Source organism: Coregonus clupeaformis, unplaced genomic scaffold (genome assembly GCF_020615455.1).
Source record: "Coregonus clupeaformis isolate EN_2021a unplaced genomic scaffold, ASM2061545v1 scaf0137, whole genome shotgun sequence".
NCBI classification, from domain to species: Eukaryota; Metazoa; Chordata; class Actinopteri; order Salmoniformes; family Salmonidae; genus Coregonus; species Coregonus clupeaformis.
The window spans coordinates 362,676-384,642 of record NW_025533592.1 but is presented as its reverse complement, the minus strand read 5'-3'; the positions used below and the strand labels follow the sequence as shown (position 1 = coordinate 384,642).

General features: G+C 42.2%; 1 protein-coding gene across 1 annotated transcript in view; it reads right to left on the bottom strand.

Annotated features, from left to right (window-relative positions):
* LOC121539398 (disintegrin and metalloproteinase domain-containing protein 17) overlaps positions 1-15,013 on the bottom strand; it is a 37,635-nt gene extending 22,622 nt beyond the window's left edge. Inside the window, exons 1-4 of the mRNA XM_041847874.1 lie at positions 14,831-15,013; positions 8,792-8,924; positions 6,670-6,803; positions 6,418-6,506 (exon numbers count right to left, since the gene is read on the bottom strand). Coding sequence (XP_041703808.1) covers positions 6,418-6,506; positions 6,670-6,803; positions 8,792-8,924; positions 14,831-14,936 — 462 coding nt within the window. The 5' untranslated portion in view covers positions 14,937-15,013. The remainder of the gene's footprint in view (positions 1-6,417; positions 6,507-6,669; positions 6,804-8,791; positions 8,925-14,830) is intronic.
* Positions 15,014-21,967: the final 6,954 nt, after the last annotated feature.

Here is a 21,967-nt window from a genome sequence, read left to right as displayed (position 1 = left end):
GTTTTGGCATCATTTCCCCAGCAACTGTTTTCTGGCCTACTTTAAACCAGGGGTTGGAACCAGAATTATTTTCCAATCGTTTCATTCTGAACAGAACCACTATTTTTTTTGTTCCATTCCACTGTTCTGACCAGCAAAATAAAGTTCTGAACCGGTTCAAACGAAAAAAAGTACTGGTTTATATCATTCCTTTCTGTTCCTTTTTTAACCTGTGAAATCAACAGTTTTTTTTTTTACATTTAACGGTTGCTAATGCACTTTTGTTCATCGCGCTGTTCCTTACATTTCACCTTATTTTAGCGCCCCAAAAACATAATACTTCCAGATCAACTGTAATATGAATACCATTGTAAAGCACAATTTCTCTCCTCTTCAGCAAAATCAATGACGAGACCTTCATGCTGCCCTTCTCTGCATGATTGAAGAAAAAGCAATGGAGGTCCGCCGGGTCTTTTTAAAAATGGTGGGTGGGGAAGTGAAAGCTACTGCGTCATAGTGAAAGGGGAAGATATGTTGTGTGGGGAACTGGCTAATTTCACCCGATTTGTCCAATTTATCACCTCTAAAATGTAAATAAAAGACTATAAGAGTTTATATAATGACTCATTACATACCTATTTGAAGGTTTGTCGAATTTCAATAGGGTTTTTAGGGCAGCGCTACATTTATCTTCACAATTAAACTGTGGGTGTCACGGTTTCTGAGAGTCAATATGGCTCGCAGTGATTACGCGAAAAATTAACAATTGAATGAATTAACTATTGATGAACTCACAAGTAATCAACTTTACACTCACCATTACACTCACCATTGATCATTTCTTGTTTTTAATCTGCGAGAGAAGCGACACACCTGGTGGAAAGAGGCTGTATGGCACAGAATGAGTTGAATAATGCATGCCGTACGTTACGTCGTGACATGTCACACTTTAACGTACAGCGTCAGCGGGGTCAGTTTTTTCAACTTTTCTCCAATACTATTGGTCCATTACCATGTCAATCAACGCTGAATCTAAATTTAGCTCACACCCCGGATTTTGATGCCAACACAGTCGCTACAGTCCCATTAGTTTTCATCGCAGCCTCGTTTGAATGCCGCGGTTGCCCACATACAGTGGGGAAAAAAGTATTTAGTCAGCCACCAATTGTGCAAGTTCTCCCACTTAAAAAGATGAGAGAGGCCTGTAATTTTCATCATAGGTACACGTCAACTTTGACAGACGAAATGAGATTTTTTTTCTCCAGAAAATCACATTGTAGGATTTTTTATGAATTTATTTGCAAATTATGGTAGAAAATAAGTATTTGGTCAATAACAAAAGTTTCTCAATACTTTGTTATATACCCTTTGTTGGCAATGACACAGGTCAAACATTTTCTGTAAGTCTTCACAAGGTTTTCACACACTGTTGCTGGTATTTTGGCCCATTCCTCCATGCAGATCTCCTCTAGAGCAGTGATGTTTTGGGGCTGTCGCTGGGCAACACGGACTTTCAACTCCCTCCAAAGATTTTCTATGGGGTTGAGATCTGGAGACTGGCTAGGCCACTCCAGGACCTTGAAATGCTTCTTACGAAGCCACTCCTTCGTTGCCCGGGCGGTGTGTTTGGGATCATTGTCATGCTGAAAGACCCAGCCACGTTTAATCTTCAATGTCCTTGCTGATGGAAGGAGGTTTTCACTCAAAATCTCACGATACATGGCCCCATTCATTCTTTCCTTTACACGGATCAGTCGTCCTGGTCCCTTTGCAGAAAAACAGCCCAAAGCACGATGTTTCCACCCCCATGCTTCACAGTAGGTATGGTGTTCTTTGGATGCAACTCAGCATTCTTTGTCCTCCAAACACGATGAGTTGAGTTTTTACCAAAAAGTTATATTTTGGTTTCATCTGACCATATGACATTCTCCCAATCCTCTTCTGGATCATCCAAATGCACTCTAGCAAACTTCAGACGGGCCTGGACATGTACTGGTTTAAGCAGGGGGACACGTCTAGCACTGCAGTATTTGAGTCCCTGGCGGCGTAGTGTGTTACTGATGGTAGGCTTTGTTACTTTGGTCCCAGCTCTCTGCAGGTCATTCACTAGGTCCCCCCATGTGGTTCTGGGATTTTTGCTCACCGTTCTTGTGATCATTTTGACCCCACGGGGTGAGATATTGCGTGGAGACCCAAATCGAGGGAGATTATCAGTGGTCTTGTATGTCTTCCATTTCCTAATAATTGCTCCCACAGTTGATTTCTTCAAACCAAGCTGCTTACCTATTGCAGATTCAGTCTTCCCAGCCTGGTGCAGGTCTACAATTTAGTTTCTGGTGTCCTTTGACAGCTCTTTGGTCTTGGCCATAGTGGAGTTTGGAGTGTGACTGTTTGAGGTTGTGGACAGGTGTCTTTTATACTGATAACAAGTTCAAACAGGTGCCATTAATACAGGTAACGAGTGGAGGACAGAGGAGCCTCTTAAAGAATAAGTTACAGGTCTGTGAGAGCCAGAAATCTTGCTTGTTTGTAGGTGACCAAATACTTATTTTCCACCATAATTTGCAAATAAATTCATTAAAAATCCTACAATGTGATTTTCTGGATTTTTTTCTTCTCAATTTGTCTGTCATAGTTGACGTGTACCTATGATGAAAATTACAGGCCTCTCTCATCTTTTTAAGTGGGAGAACTTGCACAATTGGTGACTGACTAAATACTTTTTTTCCCCCACTGTACAGTGCCTTGCAAAAGTATTAATCCCCCTTGGAGTTTTTCCTATTTTGTTGCATTACAACCTGTAATTTAAATTGATTTTTATTTGGATTTCATGAAATGAAAAAAATAACTTGTTTCAAAAAATTCTAAAAAATAAATAACAGAAAAGTGGTGCGTGCATATGTATTTACCCCCTTTGCTATGAAGCCCCTAAATAAGATCTGGTGCAACCAATTACCTTCAGAAGTCACATACAGTTGAAGTCGGAAGTTTACATACACTTAGGTTGGAGTCATTAAAACTTGTTTTTCAACCACTCCACAAATGTCTTGTTAACAAACTATAGTTTTGGCAAGTCGGTTAGGACATCTACTTTGTGCATGACACAAATAATTTTTCCAACAATTGTTTACAGACAGATTATTTCACTTATAATTCACTGTATCACAATTCCAGTGGGTCAGAAGTTTACATACACTAAGTTGACTGTGCCTTTAAACAGCTTGGAAAATTCCAGGAAATTATGTCATGGCTTTAGAAGCTTCTGATAGGTTAATTGACATAATTTGAGTCAATTGGAGGTGTACCTGTAGATGTATTTCAAGGTCTACCTTCAAACTCAGTGCCTCTTTGCTTGACATCATGGGAAAATCAAAAGAAAATCAGCCAAGACCTCCACAAGTCTGGTTCATCAGCAAGGAAGAAGCCAATGCTCCAAAATCGGCATAAAAAGCCAGACACATGGGGACAAAGATCGTACTATTTGGAGAAAAGTCCTCTGGTCTGATGAAACAAAAATAGAACTGTTTGGCCATAATGACCATCATTATGTTTGGAGGAAAAAGGGGGTTGCTTGCAAGCCGAAGAACACCATCCCAAGCACGGGGGTGGCAGCATCATGCTGTGGGGGTGCTTTGCTGCAGGAGGGACTGGTGCACTTCACAAAAAAGATGGCATCATGAGGAAGGAAAATTATGTGGATATATTGAAGCAACATCTCAAGACATCAGTAAGGAAGTTAAAGCTTGGGTCTTCCAAATGGACAATGACCCCAATCATACTTCCAAAGTTGTGGCAAAATGGCATAAGGACAACAAAGTCAAGGTATTGGAGTGGCCATCACAGAGCCCTGACCTCAATACTATAGAAAATGTGTGGGCAGAACAGAAAAACCGTGTGTGAGCAAGGAGGCCTACAAACCAGACTCAGTTACACAAGCTCAATCAGGAGGAATGGGCCAAAATTCACCCAACTTATTGTGGGAAGCTGATGGAAGGCTACCCGAAATGTTTGACCCAAGTTAAACAATTTAAAAGCAATGCTAACAAATACTAATTGAGTGTATGTAAACTTCTGACCCACTGGGAATGTGATGAAAGAAATAAAAGCTGAAATAAATCTCTCTCTACTATTATTCTGACATTTCACATTCTTAAAATAAAGTGGTGATCCTAACTGACCTAAAACAGGGAATTTTTACTTGGATTAAATGTCAGGAATTGTGAAAAACTGAGTTTAAATGTATTTGGCTAAGGTTTATGTAAACTTCCGACTTCAACTGTAATTAGTTAAATAAAGTCCACCTGTGTGCAATCTAAGTGTCACATGATCTCAGTATATATACACCTGTTCTGAAAGGCCCCCGAGTCTGCAACACCACTAAGCAAGGGGCACCACCAAGCAAGCGGCACCATGAAGACCAAGGAGCTCTCCAAACAGGTCAGGGACAAAGTTGTGGAGAAGTACAGATCAGGGTTGGGTTATAAAAAAATATCAGAAACTTTGAACATCCCACAGAGCACCATTAAATCCATTATTAAAAAATGGAAAGAATATGGCACCACAACAAATTTGCCAAGAGAGGGCCGCCCATCAAAACTCACAGACCAGGCAAGGAGGGCATTAATCAGAGGCAACAAAGAGACCAAAGATAACCCTGAAGGAGCTGCAAAGCTCCACAGCGGAGATCGGAGTATCTGTCCATAGGACCACTTTAAGCCGTACACTCCACAGAGCTGGGCTTTACGGAAGAGTGGCCAGAAAAAAGCCATTGCTTAAAGAAAGAAATAAAGGCATGTGGGAGACTCCCCAAACATATGGAAGAAGGTACTCTGGTCAGATGAGACTCAAATTGAGATTTTTGGCCATCAAGGAAAATGCTATGTCTGGCGCAAACCCAACACCTCTCATCCCCCCGAGAACACCATCCCCACAGTGAAGCATGGTGGTAGCAGTATCATGCTGTGGAAATGTTTCCCATCGGCGGGGACTGGGAAACTGGTCAGAATTGAAGGAATGATGGATGGTGCTAAATACAGGGAAATTCTTGAGGGAAACCTGTTTCAGTCTTCCAGAGATTTGAGACTGGGACGGAGGTTCACCTTCCAGCAGGACAATGACCCTAAGCATACTGCTAAAGCAACACTCGAGTGGTTTAAGGGGAAACATTTAAATGTCTTGGAATGGCCTAGTCAAAGCCCAGACCTCAATCCAATTGAGAATCTGTGGTATGACTTAAAGATTGCTGTACACCAGCGGAACCCATCCAACTTGAAGGAGCTGGAGCAGTTTTGCCTTGAAGAATGGGCAAAGATCCCAGTGGCTAGATGTGCCAAGCTTATAGAGACATACCCCAAAAGACTTGCAGCTGTAATTCCTGCAAAATGTGGCTCTCCAAAAGTATTGACTTTGCGGGGGGTGAATAGTTATGCACGTTTTTTTGTCTTAATTCTTGTTTGTTTAACAAAAAAAATTATTTTGCATCTTCAAAGTGGTAGGCATGTTGTGTAAATCAAATGATACAAACCCCCCAAAAATCCATTTTAATTCCAGGTTGTAAGGCAACAAAATAGGAAAAATGCCAAGGGGGGGTGAATACTTCCGCAAGCCACTGTATGTACAGCTACCTTTAGCTCATTAAATTACTTCACCAATCAGTGTGGATAGAGCAGGCAAGCTAACGTTAGTTGTTTACATGCATGATGGACAGACAAGTGTATCCTATGGCGCAAGATGAGACTGACATTTTGCGGATGGGGAGAGAGCGAGAGAGGGTTGAGGAGTAAGATTGAAGCGCTGGGCATCTTGTTATGACATGCATTATCTGAATTAGGTCCACAGAATTATACCTAGGAGGAGCGGCTTCTATGGAGAAACTTTGAATGTCCTTTGAGCTAGCTCGCTAACAAGCTTGAGCTAGCTAGCGGCACCAGAATTAAAAAACACGTGTTAACTTTTTGTAGTTAATAAATCCAACGTGAAACGTGATAACTAGGCCTATAGTATCCTTAACTAGCATTGAAAAAGTTAATCCATTCTTCTCTAGCTAATTAAAAATCTCTCTCCCTATCTTCTGAATGACGATTGTAACGTCAGTACAGTAGCCTATGTTTTGGAGGGGGAAGGGCAGGTAGCCTAAATACACACAGACATTGGCAAAGATTTTCAGCTTGCAGGCGGACACTGGAATAAGTTTGAGTGACAGTGAGAGCTTTGCATAGGCACTTTGTTGCTTTTTTGTTGTGGGACTAGAAAAAAATGCCTGGAACGTAAAATAACATTATTAACCGGTTCCCATGCTTTTAAAATAACGGTTCCGTTCCGGAACAGTATGGATGACTTTCGTTCCAGATTCCGTTTCGGTTCCTTGAGAAATGTTCCCTGAACCGGTTCCAACCCCTGCTTTAAACTTTAAAGCAGGGCTCCTGTTTTGGGATTTACCTCTACGTTGTACTCCGTCTCCTCTGTAAGGATGTGGGCAGAGAACTCGTCCCCGTCTATGTGTGCCTGAACACGGGAGTGCTCCTCGCCTACACACACACACACACGATTTTAAGGTATTCTTCTCAGTACTCACACACACACTCACCCACACTGAAACGGAAGCACACACACAAACTGACACACAAGTGCAAACACCTCCATATCAATATTCCATATAAAACCAACCAAACAAATACCCTCCTGACTCACCTACAAGATGTCCAGTAAAGTAGTTCTGCAGCTGAACGTCATGGCGGTCTTCCTTCCCTTGCTCATCTACAAACACAGCTTTGAAGTCCTCAGTAAACAGGCCTGTGTTAGTTGTCAAGTAAAGCTTAAAATGTCTGCGAAAAACATAAATTACAGTTTGATGGTAAGAAACATGAGAAATGTACACTACCGTTCAAACTTTTGGGGGTCACTTAGACATTTCCTTGTTTTTGAAAAGAAAAGCAATTTTCAGCAACCATTTCAAGCTCATTATCAGCAACCATCAGTCCTGTGTTCCAATGGCACATTGTGTTTGCTAATCCAAGTTTATCATTTTAAAAGGCAAATTGATCATTAGAAAACCCTTTTGCAATTATGTTAGCACAGTTGAAAAATGTTGTGCTGATTAAAGAAGCAATAAAACTGGCCTTCTTGAAACTAGTTGAGTATCTGGAGCATCAGCAATTGTGGGTTCGATTACAGGCTCAAAATGGCCAGAAACAAATAACTTTCTTCTGAAACTCGTCAGTCTATTCTTGTTCTGAGAAATGAAGGCTATTCCATGCAAGAAATTGCCAAGAAACTGAAGATCTCGTACAACGCTGTGTACTACTCACTTCACAAAACAGCGTAAACTGTCTCTAACCAGAATAGAAAGAGGAGTGGGAGGCCCTTGTCCACAACTGATCAAGAGGACAAATACATTAGAGTGTCTAGTTTGAGAAACAGACGCCTCACAGGTCCTCAACTGGCAGCTTCATTAAATAGTACCCGCAAAACACCAGTCTCAACGTCAACAGTGAAGAGGCGACTCCGGGATGCTGACAGAGTTGCAAAGAAAAAGCCATATCTCAGACTGGCCAATAAAAATAAAAGATTAAGATGGGCAAAAGAACACAGACACTGGACAGAGGAAGATTGGAAAAAAGTGTTATGGACAGACTAATTGAAGTTTGAGGTGTTCGGATCACAAAGAAGAACATTTGTGAGACGCAGACCAAATGAAAAGATGCTGGAGGAGTGCTTGATGCCATCTGTCAAGCATGGTGGAGGCAATGTGATGGTCTGGGGGTGCTTTGGTGGTGGTAAAGTGGGAGATTTGTACAGGGTAAAAGGGAACTTGAAGAAGGAAGGCTTTCACTCCATTTGGCAACGCCATACCATAACCTGTGGACGGCACTTGATTGGAGCCAATTTCCTCCTACAACAGGACAATGACCGAAAGCACAGCTCCAAACTATGCAATAACTATTTAGGGAAGAAGCAGTCAGCTGTTATTCTGTCTATAATGGAGTGGCCAGCACGGTCACCGGATCTCAACCCTATTGAGCTGTTGTGGGAGCAGCTTGACCGTATGGTACGTAAGAAGTGCCCATCAAGCCACGCCAACTTGTGGGAGGTGCTTCAGGAAGCATGGGGTGAAATCTCTTCAGATTACCTCAACAAATTGACAACTAGAATGCCAAAGGTCTGCAAGGCTGTAATTGCTGCAAATGGAGGATTCTTATTTCAATTAAAAATCATTATTTCTAACCTTGTCAATGACTACATTTACTATTCATTTTGCTATATTTCCTATTCAAACTCATTTCATGTATGTTTTCATGGAAAACAAGGACATTTCTCCAAACTTTTGAACGGTAGCGTACATATTCTGGTTTATTGAGGATACAGACAAATGTTAACTTTGTCAATGGTCTGTTTCAATTGCACAAAAGCACTGAAAATCCCATGAAGATAAATGCAATCTAGTCATTAGGCCATTGTAATGATAAAAAGCCATTCCAGTAACAATGTAAAAACACATAGGAGTAGAACCTAGCAGGGAGGACTAGAACCTCTGAGAAAAGTAACAGATAATTGAGACAGCGCTAATCTATTTTTCCAACCCCTAATGTCATATGATCTTTCCAAGCACTGGGCTGCATCAGAATGATACAAAACCATTGAACATCTCAACTTTTTTTGCTTGGTTTTGAATGTTACGTGAGTGGGTGGGAGAGCCCCATTGAGTAGAATGGAGTCTTTGCCGTTTTGCCCTTACATTTGAGTCATTTAGCAGACGCTCTTATCCAGAGCTTACGATGTGAAAGTCCCATATAGGAGACTTCGTGCCACCTACCTCTTGAGGGCATTGAAGCTGACCATGCGCTCCAGGTGGGACTCTGTGTGGACGTCCCTCTTCCTGAGCGAGTGCTGCTGGAGGCCGGACACGGGCAGCACCTCAAAGTCGGACAGCAACAAGCTCAGAGCTTCTGGAAGAAGGGAAGAGTCATATGAGGAAAGTGAGAGGGCCAGTCCTCTGTAGCTCAGTTGGTAGAGCATGGCACTTTTGACTGGTACTATATATACACTACCAGTCAAAAGTTTGGACACACCTACTCATTCAAGGGTTTTTCTTTATTTTTACTATTTTTTACATTGTCGAATAATAGTGAAGACATCAAAACTATGAAATAACACATATGGAATCATGCAGTAACCAAAAAAGTGTTAAACAAATCAAAATATATTTTATATTTGAGATTCTTCAAATAGCCATCCTTTGCCTTGATGACAGCTTTGCACACTTTTGGCATTCTCTCAACAGCTGTGCCTTCTTAAAAGTTAATTTGTGGAATTTCTTTCCTTCTCAATGCGTTTGAGCAAATCAGTTGTGTTGTGACAAGGTATACAGAAGATAGCCCTATTTGGTAAAATACCAAGTACATATTATGTCAAGAACAGCTCAAATAAGCAAAGAGAAATGACAGTCCATCATTAATTTAAGACATGAAGGTCAGTCAATACGGAAAATTACAAGAACTTTTTAAGTTTCTTAAAGTGCAGTCGCAAAAACCATCAAGCACTATGATGAAACTGGCTCTCATGAGGACCGCCACAGGAATGGAAGACCCAGAGTTACCTCTGAAGCAGAGGATAAGTTCATTAGAGTTACCAGTTTCAGAAATTGCAGCCCAAATAAATGCTTCACAGAGTTCCAGTAACATCTCAACATCAACTGTTCAGAGGGGACTGTGTGAATCAGACGTTCATGGTTGAATTGCTGCAAAGAAACCACTACTAAAGGACACCAATAAGAAGAAAATACCTGCTTGGGCCAAGAAACACGAGCAATGGACATACGACCGGTGGAAATGTGTCCTTTGGTCTGGAGTCCAAATTTGAGATTTTTGGTTCCAACCGCTGTGTGTCTTTGTGAGACACGGTGTGGGTGAATGGATGATCTCTGCATGTGTATATCCCACCGTAAAGCATGGAGGAGGTGGTGTTATGGTGTGGGGATGTGGGGGTGCTTTGCTGGTGACACGGTCTGTGATTTATTTAGAATTCAAGGCACACTTAACCAGCATGGCTACCACAGCATTCTACATCGATACGCCATCCCATCTGGTTTGGGCATAGTGGGACTATCATTTGTTTTTCAATAGCACAATGACCCAACACACCTCCAGGCTTTGTAAGGGCTGTTTTACCAAGAAGGAGAGTGATGGAGTGCTGCATCAGATGACCTGGCCTCCGCAATCCCCTGACCTCAACCCAATTGAGATGGTTTGGGATGAGTCGGACCGCAGAGTGTAGGAAAAGCAGCCAACAAGTGCTCAGCATATGTGGGAACTCATTCAAGATCGTTGGAAAAGCATTCCAGGTGAAGCTGGTTGAGGGAATGCCAAGAGTGTGCAAAGCTGTCATCAAGGCAAAGGGTGGCAATTTGAAGAATCTCAAATATTAAATATATTTTGATTTGTTTAACACTTTTTTGTTTACTACATGATTCCATATGTGTTATTTCATAGTTTTGATGTCTTCACTATTATTCTACAATGTAAAAAATAGACACAAATAAATAAAAACCCTTAAATGAGTAGGTGTGTCCAAACTTTTGACTGGTAGTATATATACACTACCGTTCAAAAGTTTGGGGTCACTTAGAAATATCCTTGTTTTCGAAAGAAAAGCTAATTTTTTGTCCATTAAAATAACATCAAATTGATCAGGAATACAGTGTAGACATTGTTCATGTTGTAAATGGCTATTGTAGCTAGAAACGTCTTATTTTTAATGGAATATCTACATAGGCGTACAGAGGCCCATTATCAGCAACCATCAGTCCTGTGTTCCAATGGCACGTTGTGTTTGCTAATCCAAGTTTATCATTTTAAAAGGCTAATTGATCATTAGAAAACCCTTTTGCAATTATGTTAGCACAGCTGAAAAATGTTGTGCTGATTAAAGAAGCAATATAACTGGCCTTCTTGAGACTAGTTGAGTATCTGGAGCATCAGCAATTGTGGGTTCGATTACAGGCTCAAAATGGCCAGAAACAAATAACTTTCTTCTGAAACTTGTCAGTCTATTCTTGTTCTGAGAAATGAAGGCTATTCCATGCGAGAAATTGCCAAGAAACTGAAGATCTCGTACAACGCTGTGTACCACTCTCTTCACAGAACAGCGCAAACTGGCTCTAACCAGAATAGAAAGAGGAGTGGGAGGCCCCGGTGCACAACTGAGCAAGAGGACAAATACATTAGTGTCTAGTTTGAGAAACAGATGCCTCACAGGTCCTCAACTGGCAGCTTCATTAAATAGTACCCGCAAAACACCAGTCTCAACGTCAACAGTGAAGAGACGACTCAGGGATGCTGACCTAGGCAGAGTTGCAAAGAAAAAGCCATCTCAGACTGGCCAATAAAAATAAAAGATTAAGATGGGCAAAAGAACACAGACACTGGACTTTGTCTTTGCAACTGTGCCTAGGTCAGCATCCCGGAGTCGCCTCTTCACTGTTGACGTTGAAACTGGTGTTTTGCGGGTACTATTTAATGAAGCTGCCAGTTGAGGACCTGTGAGGCATCTGTTTCTCAAACTAGACACTAATGTATTTGTCCTCTTGCTCAGTTGTGGACCAAGAAAATGCTTTTCTTTCAAAAACAAGGAAATGTCTAAGTGACCCCAAACTTTTGAACGGTAGTGTGTGTATATACACACTGCTCAAAAAAATAAAGGGAACACTTAAACAACACAATGTAACTCCAAGTCAATCACACTTCTGTGAAATCAAACTGTCCACTTAGGAAGCAACACTGATTGACAATAAATTGCACATGCTGTTGTGCAAATGGAATAGACAACAGATGGAAATTATAGGCAATTAGCAAGATACCCCCAATAAAGGACTGGTTTTGCAGGTGGTGACCACAGACCACTTCTCAGTTCCTATGCTTCCTGGCTGATGTTTTGGTCACTTTTGAATGCTGGCGGTGCTTTCACTCTAGTGGTAGCATGAGACGGAGTCTACAACCCACACAAGTGGCTCAGGTAGCGCAGCTCATCCAGGATGGCACATCAATGCGAGCTGTGGCAAGAAGGTTTGCTGTGTCTGTCAGCGTAGTGTCCAGAGCATGGAGGCGCTACCAGGAGACAGGCCAGTACAACAGGAGACGTGGAGGAGGCCGTAGGAGGGCAACAACCCAGCAGCAGGACTGCTACCTCCACCTTTGTGCAAGGAGGAGCAGGAGGAGCACTGCCAGAGCCCTGCAAAATGACCTCCAGCAGGCCACAAATGTGCATGTGTCTGCTCAAACAGTCAGAAACAGACTCCATGAGGGTGGTATGAGGGCCCGACATCCACAGGTGGGGGTTGTGCTTACAGCCCAACACCGTGCAGGACGTTTGGCATTTGCCAGAGAACACCAAGATTGGCAAATTCGCCACTGGCGCCCTGTGCTCTTCACAGATGAAAGCAGGTTCACACTGAGCACATGTGACAGACGTGACAGAGTCTGGAGACGCCGTGGAGACCGTTCTGCTGCCTGCAACATCCTCCAGCATGACCGGTTTGGCGGTGGGTCAGTCATGGTGTGGGGTGGCATTTCTTTGGGGGGCCACACAGCCCTCCATGTGCTCGCCAGAGGTAGCCTGACTGCCATTAGGTACCGAGATGAGATCCTCAGACCCCTTGTGAGACCATATGCTGGTGCGGTTGGCCCTGGGTTCCTCCTAATGCAAGACAATGCTAGACCTGATGTGGCTGGAGTGTGTCAGCAGTTCCTGCAAGAGGAAGGCATTGATGCTATGGACTGGCCCGCCCGTTCCCCAGACCTGAATCCAATTGAGCACATCTGGGACATCATGTATCGCTCCATCCACCAACGCCACAGACTGTCCATGAGTTGGCGGATGCTTTAGTCCAGGTCTGAGAGAAGATCCCTCAGGAGACCATCCGCCACCTCATCAGGAGCATGCCCAGGCGTTGTAGGGAGGTCATACAGGCACGTGGAGGCCACACACACTACTGAGCCTCATTTTGACTTGTTTTAAGGACATTACATCAAAGTTGGATCACCCTGTAGTGTGGTTTTCCACTTTAATTTTGAGGGTGACTCCAAATCCAGACCTCCATGGGTTGATAAATTTGATTTCCATTGATAATTTTTGTGTGATTTTGTTGTCAGCACATTCAACTATGTAAAGAAAAAAGTATTTAATAAGATTATTTCATTCATTCAGATCTAGGATGTGTTATTTTAGTGTTCCCTTAATTTTTTTGAGCAGTGTATATACACATACCTACATACATACACACAGCCAGGCATAACTGAACTCCCTCAATGTAACACCAATATAGAGAAACTGGCAACATACAATATAATTGGTACAGTAACCGTACAGTGGTCACCAACCCTTGTCCTGAAGAGCTTCAAATGTGCAGGCTTTGGTTCTAACCCAGCACTAACACATCTGATTAATGTATCAATCATGGCCTTCCTGATTAGCTGAATCAGATGTGTTAGTGCTGGGATGGAACAAAACTCTGGTTCATTGTTAGCGACCACTACAGTAGCCTATACGCTACTCGCTCTGTGGCAAATAATATGGGCTTGATGCAGCACTAAGTAACAGTTAGAGTTGCCTAAAATATGTTTTACCATGAATCTTTCTGAGGCATAAAACAGCCAAAACGGAAGTTTGTCACTTCCTCTTGAAAGCTGTCATGTAGCTAGTTCTGTCCTGTCTAAAGGGCTCTACACAGTCTACCAAACGGATCCGAAGGAGGTTCGTTTGCATAGCTCTCTACATACTTTTGAGCGGCTGAATTTTTTGGAACGCGACCCAAACGACGCTCCGTTTGTGTAGACTGTGAAATTCACTGTGGAGAGCCCTTAATGACACACACTCCATACAGCCTACAAATAGATTGTCAACACTGTCTTTGTGGTGCTAGTCAGAGCGTCACACTTTCCTAATTAAAACAACTTGAGCATGGTTGAAATTTTAACTAGGTACTTAATTGAAGGCAAATTCCCTGGCATCCTCAGCCTGTGACATAATTTCAAGCTATAGGCCTATAGACCTAAATACCTATCTTGATTTAACAAATCAATCAGTTGTCAAAACATTACAAGCTCAACCTCTGGGAAAATCAGTATCTAGCTATTATGTAGCCATGATTAGCCTTCATGGCCTATCTCTGCTATTGCTTTGTTACCTGTGTGTTTAAATCCACAGGGCAACATTATTTCAGGGGTGGCCAACACTGGAAAGCCAACGTTAGTGCGTACACGTTTGTCGTTCCAGCACATCACTACAGGTTATGTGAAACATTGAATTGCGATCTTCAGAATGATCAAGCTATTAGTGCTAGACTAGTTTGGGAACAAAAACCTTGATCCTCCAAGACAGCATTCTTCAATCCTGGTCCTGGGGACCCACAGGTCGTGCAGGTATTTGTTCCAGCCCTGCCAGTGCCATACATTTGTAGCTAGTTAACTAACATAAAATACCTTAGTTGAATCAGTAGATGTGATAAGACTAGGATTGAAGAACACTGCTCTGGCACCACTGGAAAAGGAATAGCCACTCTGTCTTGATTCATTTGAACACACACAGCATGATGCACAGTAACGTTACTATGATGCTGAATACCAGACATTCTAGCTAGGTACTAAGTCCCCGAAGACTATCTTACTCGTTAACAACATTAAAGCTAGTTAACTCGTTTGTTAGTTAACTAGCCAGCTATCTAGAGAACACTACTCGTCAAACTTTAGCAAGTGAAGATGTAGTTAACAGCCTAATTTGCATACATTTGACTCTGACAACTTGCTACTGTAGCAGAACATGTCTGAGAACTAACTTGCCACTAGCTAACGTTACTCACCGAACTCTGTGTCATTTTCCCGTGTTACTTCCTCAGTGGCCCTTGATTTAATCGCACAATTGACCCAACAAGGACCCAAAAAGGCCACAAGTACCAGATACTTCATCGTGACGTTAAAAGAGCTTACTCCACCTTTGTCATTATTGCAAGTTGTTGATGAATAATGTCAACACAGGAACCGTTGACCAGGCTAGGCAGAGCAGGTGTAGCACCAAAGCAAAATTAGTTTTATATTGGATATTCGGGTTTTCTCTCGTCTAGCTATAACCAATCATGCCATCAGTGGTGTAGTTGAGGATATAGGCAGGTATATGTCAAATACCCACTTATTTTTCTGTGGGCATTGCGTATACTCACTTCTTAATCCCCACTGATACGTACCAAAGTAGTGTAGTGGAGGTATCCTCCGTTTCAATTTATAAGTCTGATGGAACAGACGAGAATGTTTAGCCTAAAATGTTGATAAACTATTATTTCTTCACATTTTAGGTGCAGCAATGTACAGACGGCAGTAGGCCTTTGCGTGAGTGTTCCAAAATGTAATTTGCGGGAAAACACTGTTCTATAATAAGCACCGGGTTTCATGGACAGAGATGGAAATATCCATTAGAAATGTAGAAAGAGGGCGGATTTAAATATGCTATCATGGGTTAATATGAATAGGATAATACCTTTGGCTGCTAGACAATGAAAGAAAGTTGAAAGAAAATCAATAGAACAGGAGAAAGCATATGAGTAAGTCTTTATAAAAAATAATTTCCTCAATGTTTCTATGGTGGGATTTTGTCCATAGGCTACTTTCAAGTAAGGTAAGACATGCCTCATATGAAGTGAAACGTCCAGGTTTATTAAGGAATAGAACAAATATAGTGATGCTAATGATAGGCCTAACCATCTTCTGGTAGATGGAAAGGCTTTCCCAAAAACCTTCTCTATTAAATGTTAACTACAGTAGTTACAAAGTAGCCTATGCCTACCTGTCATAATGATATCATGATTATTTGCATCAATCCAGAAGCCTAGCCATTTATTTAGCAAACTCCAACTCATGTGCTACAGAAACACTGCTAACCAAACAACAGTGCTAGGTGCCTGCACACTTGAATTAAAGGGTAACTACACTTAGATTTTCCCAAACCTCAAAAGTGGTCTCCTGATGTGATTTAAGCATTGTTATGGACTTAGAACATACAATTTGGTTGTAAAAAAGTGCGACTTTGAGAGGGAAAACCTGGAAAAATGAGGAAGAATCTGAAACGTGATTTTTTTAAATTACATTTATCTGTTTCAATGGTAGGCCTAATATTAGTCTACTTGCACATTACAGCTTGGGTTGGCCTGACTGTGAAAGACCCCTTTTTGGGGATTTATAATTTTAGGTAATTCAGAGTGTACGTCACTGTTTCTCATAGAATTTTTCACACCGGGCACCTTTCCTTCACTGTGAGGGACGTTTGTAATTCGAGTATACCCACTTCTCCAGGCATCACTACACACACCACTGCATGCCATGACTATGAAGATGGTATATTCTAAATCAGGGGTGGATGGAGAACAACCCACACTTTTTTTTGTGTGTGAAAAATTAATTAATAAATACGATTTCTGATTTCAATTTTCAATAGCTCTTACACAAAGCGTGCCATCACTTTGAAAATGTGATATTCTGAATCAGGGGAGGATGGACAAAAATCCACAGCTTTTTAAATTATTTTATTTATTTATAATTCTTCCAGCTTTCAATCTTCAATAGCTCTTGTACAAAGCGTGCCATGTCTATGAAAATTATATATTTTTTTATTGGGGGGGCTTTCAATCTTCAATAGCTCTTACACAAAGCGCACCATGACTATGAAAATGATACTGCACTTAATGGCTGTGCTCTATAGTCTTTATTGAGCTGCTGGGATTCTGCTTATTGGACATCCATCACTACAGCTTGATAACTGTCTAGTGGGCTTCTTTGCATCCCCCCCACACACACACACACACAGATGCACGTGCAGGCACTCACGCACACATATGCACACACGCACGTACACGCCCACACACACACAACATATGATGAAGGGTTAGCTTGGGTTAATCCACTCCGGTTTTATGGACCACAGTCACAAGATACCAACATGTTTCAAGCAGACCACCATAGTCCCCGTGCCCAAGGACACTAAGATAACCTGCCTAAATGACTACCGACCCGTAGCACTGACGTCTGTAGCCATGAAGTGCTTTGAAAGGCTGGTCATGGCTCACATCAACACCATTATCCCAGAAACCCTAGACCCACTCCAATTTGCATACCGCCCCAACAGATCCACAGATGATGCAATCTCTATTGCACTCCACACTGCCCTTTCCCACCTGGACAAGAGGAACACCTACGTGAGAATGCTATTCATTGACTACAGCTCAGCATTCAACACCATAGTGCCCTCAAAGCTCATCACTAAGCTAAGGATCCTGGGACTAAACACCTCCCTCTGCAACTGGATCCTGGACTTCCTGATGGGCCGCCCCCAGGTGGTAAGGGTAGGTAACAACACATCTGCCACACTGATCCTCAACACAGGGGCCCCTCAGGGGTGCGTGCTCAGTCCCCTCCTGTACTCCCTGTTCACCCATGACTGCATGGCCAGGCACGACTCCAACACCATCATTAAGTTTGCCGACGACACAACAGTGGTAGGCCTGATCACCGACAACGATGAGACAGCCTATAGGGAGGAGGTCAGAGACCTGGCCGTGTGGTACCAGGATAACAACCTCTCCCTCAACGTGACCAAGACAAAGGAGATGATTGTGGACTACAGGAAAAAAAAGAGGACTGAGCACGCCCCCATTCTCATCAACGGGCTGTAGTGGAACAGGTTGAGAGCATCAAGTTCCTTGGTGTCCACATCACCAACAAACTATCATGGTCCAAACACACCAAGACAGTCGTGAAGAGGGCACGACAAAGCCTATTCCCCCTCAGGAGACTGAAAAGATTTGGCATGGGTCCTCAGATCCTCAAAACATTCTACAGCTGCAACATCGAGAGCATCCTGACTGGTTGCATCACCGCCTGGTATGGCAACTGCTTGGCCTCCGACCGCAAGGCACTACAGAGGGTAGTGCGTACGGCCCAGTACATCACTGGGTCAAGCTTCCTGCCATCCAGGACCTCTATACCAGGCAGTGTCAGAAGAAGGCCCTAAAAATTGTCAAAGACTCCAGCCACCCTAGTCATAGATTGTTCTCTCTGCTACCGCACGGCAAGCAGTATCGGAGTGCCAAGTCTAGGTCCAAAAGACTTCTCAGCAGCTTCTACCCCCAAGCCATAAGACTCCTGAACAGCTAATCCTGGCTACCCGGACTATTTTTACGCTGCTGCTACTCTGTTAATTATTTATGCATAGTCACTTTAACTCTACCCACATGTACATATTACTTCAACTACCTCAACTAGCCGGTGCCCCCGCACATTGACTCTGCACCGGTACCCCGCTGTATATATAGCCTCCCTACTGTTATTTTATTTTACATCTGCTCTTTTTTTCTCAACACTTTTTTGTTATTGTTTTATTTTACTTTTTTATTAAAAATAAATGCACTGTTGGTTAAGGGCTGTAAGTAAGCATTTCACTGTAATGTCTGCACCTGTTGTATTCGGCGCATGTGGCCAATAAAATTTGATTCGAAGATCCAGGGCCTTCTGTTCTAAAGCAGAACCTACACCATAGTTTCTCCTTCAAAGTTTGTAAGTATTTTAACCAGGGATATTTGTTGTGTGTGTGGATAGTTGATTGTGCCTCTGAATGCTCATCACTCAGCAGAGCACTACAGACCCAGAAACTAATGAGAGGACAGGGCCAGTACTGTTCAGGGCTGCCCCATACCAAGGACAAGCAGCTTTCAACACACAGGTAACAGAAGTAGTGATTGTGTTAACACTGTAAGTGATGACTTCTTATTATCTTTCCTTCATAACCAGCAATTCTTCGTGACACTTCACATAACTTAGAAATTAAACTGTAATATCATAGACTGAGGGACCCAATACATAACTGCTCTGGCCATAACTACTCCCAAGTGGCGCAGTGGTCTAAGGCACTGCATCGCAGTGCTAGCTGTGCCACTAGAGATCATGGTTCGAATCCAGCCTCTGTCGTAGCCGGCCACGACCGGGAGACCCATGGGGCGGCGCACAATTGGCCCAGCGTCGTCCAGGGTAGGGGAGGGAATGGCCGGCAGGGATGTAGCTCAGTTGGTAGAGCATGGCGTTTGCAACGCCAGGGTTGTGGGTTTGATTCCCATGAGGGGCCAGTATAAAAAAATATATATGCACTCTGGATAAGAGCATCTGCTAAATGACTAAAATGTAAACTACCCCCCATACAAAGCTATTGGTTCAGAAGGAGAGAAAGAAGAGAGTTTGGAATCCGTTCCCTTCCTCTACACGTAGCCAATGGAGTGTAATGCAACTGGGGAAGGCATGCATTCAAGCACACACACAGCACAAGGATTCCCCCACTTTATCATGTACACTGAGTGTATAAAACATTAGGAACACCTGCTCTTTCCATGACATAGACTGACCAGGTGAAAGGTATGATCCCTTATTGATGTCACTTGTTAAATTCACTTAAATCAGTGTAGATGAAGGGGAGGAGAGGGTTAAAGAAGGATTTTTAAGCCTTTAGACAATTGAGACATGGATTGTGTATGTGTGCCATTTAGAGGGTGAATGGCTTTATTGGCATGGGAAACATATGTTAACATTGCCAATGCAAGTGAAGTAGATTGTAAACAAAAGTGAAATAAACAATAAATATTAACAGTAAACATTTCACTCAGAAGTTCCAAAAGAATATGTCATATGTCAAATGTCATATTATGTATATATACAGTGTTGTAACAATGAGCAAATAGTTAAAGTACAAATGGGAAAATAAATAAACATAAATATGGGTTGTATTTACAATGGTGTTGGTTGCCCTTTTCTTGTGGCAACAGGTCTGTGTAATCTGAGGGAAATGTGTGTCTCTAATATGGTCATACATTTGGCAGGAGGTTAGGAAGTGCAGCTCAGTTTCCACCTCATTTTGTGGGCAGTGTGCACATAGCCTGTCTTCTCTTGAGAGCCAGGTCTGCCTACGGCGGCCTTTCTCAATAGCACGGCTATGCTCACTGAGTCTGTACATAGTCAAAGCTTTCCTTAAGTTTGGGTCAGTCACAGTGGTCAGGTATTCTTCCAATGTGTCAAATAATTCTCTTTTTGTTTTGGTCTAATTGTGTTGCTGTTCTGGGGCTATGTGGGGTCTGTTTTGTGTTTGTGAACAGAGCCCCAGGACCAGCTTGCTTAGGGGGCTCTTCTCTTGTGGTCCTCTGTAGCTCAATTGGTAGAGCATGGCGCTTGTAACGCCAGGGTAGTGGGTTCGATCCCCGGGACCACCCATATGTAAAAATGTATGCGCACATGACTGTAAGTCGCTTTGGATAAAAGCGTCTGCTAAATGGCATATGTTTTATTATATCCTCCAGGTTCATTTCTCTGTAGGTGATGGCTTTGTTATGGAAGGTTTGAGGATATTTTTGCAGAATTTTGCATGCAGAGTCTCAATTTGGTGTTTGTCCCATTTTGTGAATTATTGGTTGGTGTGCGGACCCCAGACCTCACAACCATAAAGGGCAATGGGTTCTATAACTCTCTCTCTCACACCCCCACACACACTTTTCCTCACTCTCTGGTTCTAAATGATGATTTGCAGATGGACCTAATCACTGCATGTGGTGTAGCAGCTAGAGTGAATGGGTCAGTCCACTAATCACCCTCCTCCTCCCACCCCAACAACCTGCTCTTTAACACTTTAAAGTGGCTCTCCAGTCTCCTTTTCACCTCATTTAACATCTGATTTACTTAACAAAAGGCACATCTCAACAGGTGGTCCAGTTAAGTCATGATCCTTTCCTCTTTTGTTCTCTATTGCTCCTCTATTGTTCATCAAACAAGGGGGAGGCCGATGACATCACAACTTCCCATCAGACTAACTCCTTGAATGCCCTACTCCTTGAACTTTGCAGTTGTGTCTAAAAAACACAATTTTGCTGAAAACCCTTTAGTGTGTGTACTTTACTGAATTTATACTTAGGATATCACTTTTCAACAGTAAAGGTTCAAAAATCACTGAAAGATGTATTTAAGGCTGAAAGAGACAATCCCAGAAGTTATTTATACAAAATATAATTTCAAACAAAAACAAAGATGAAGATTGAAAGCAACAACAACAAAAAAGCAGTGGACTTTTTCCCATCCTCCCCTGATTCAGAATATATAATTGTTATAGTCATGGCATGCTTTGTGTAAGAGATATTGAAGATTGAAAGGAATAAACATAAAAAATCATTTAAAGAAATAAACTGTGGATTTTCTCCATCCTCCCGATTCAGAATATATAATCTTCATAGACATGGCTTGCTTGGTTCAATAGCTATTGATGAGAGAAAACCCGAACATCCACCGAATATCCAATATAAAACTCATTTTACCTAGGTCAGGCAAGCTAGCAAGTTTGCTCAGCGTTCTTTGCTCGCTCTTGACTTAATAACCAAAATTATTCCGACTGCGATGTTATATTCGCAAGCCTTAGATATATAGTTCAAACGTTGAAATGTCTAATAATATATTGTAGATTAACACATTTGAAGTTGTTACACCCAGTCATTTAATTGGCAATTGATGCTTCCTACACACGGAAGTTATTTTTTTGTTAAAGGAAAAAGCTACATCCGCTGCAGCTACATCAGAGAAAAGGGCAGATAAGAATATCCAGATTTTTTTTGTGACAAATATCATATTGAGCAAAATGTGTCATGTTTTTACGAAATGCTGATGGAACATTTAAGACAGGGAATGACTGTATACCTTACTCATTAATGTACCTGCGGCAGGTCTATGGCCTGCAGTAGGCCAATGGCCTGTATGAAAATGTATGCGCTCACTAACTGTAAATCGCTCTGGATAAGAGCGTCTGCTAAAATGACTAAAAGAAAAGGGAGTTATTTGCTCCTTTCCATCAAGGCGGAGGGTAACGTTGAACTTTACTGGATGGGGTGTCTTCACTCTCCTCAAAATGAATCAATCATGTGACATTTGCC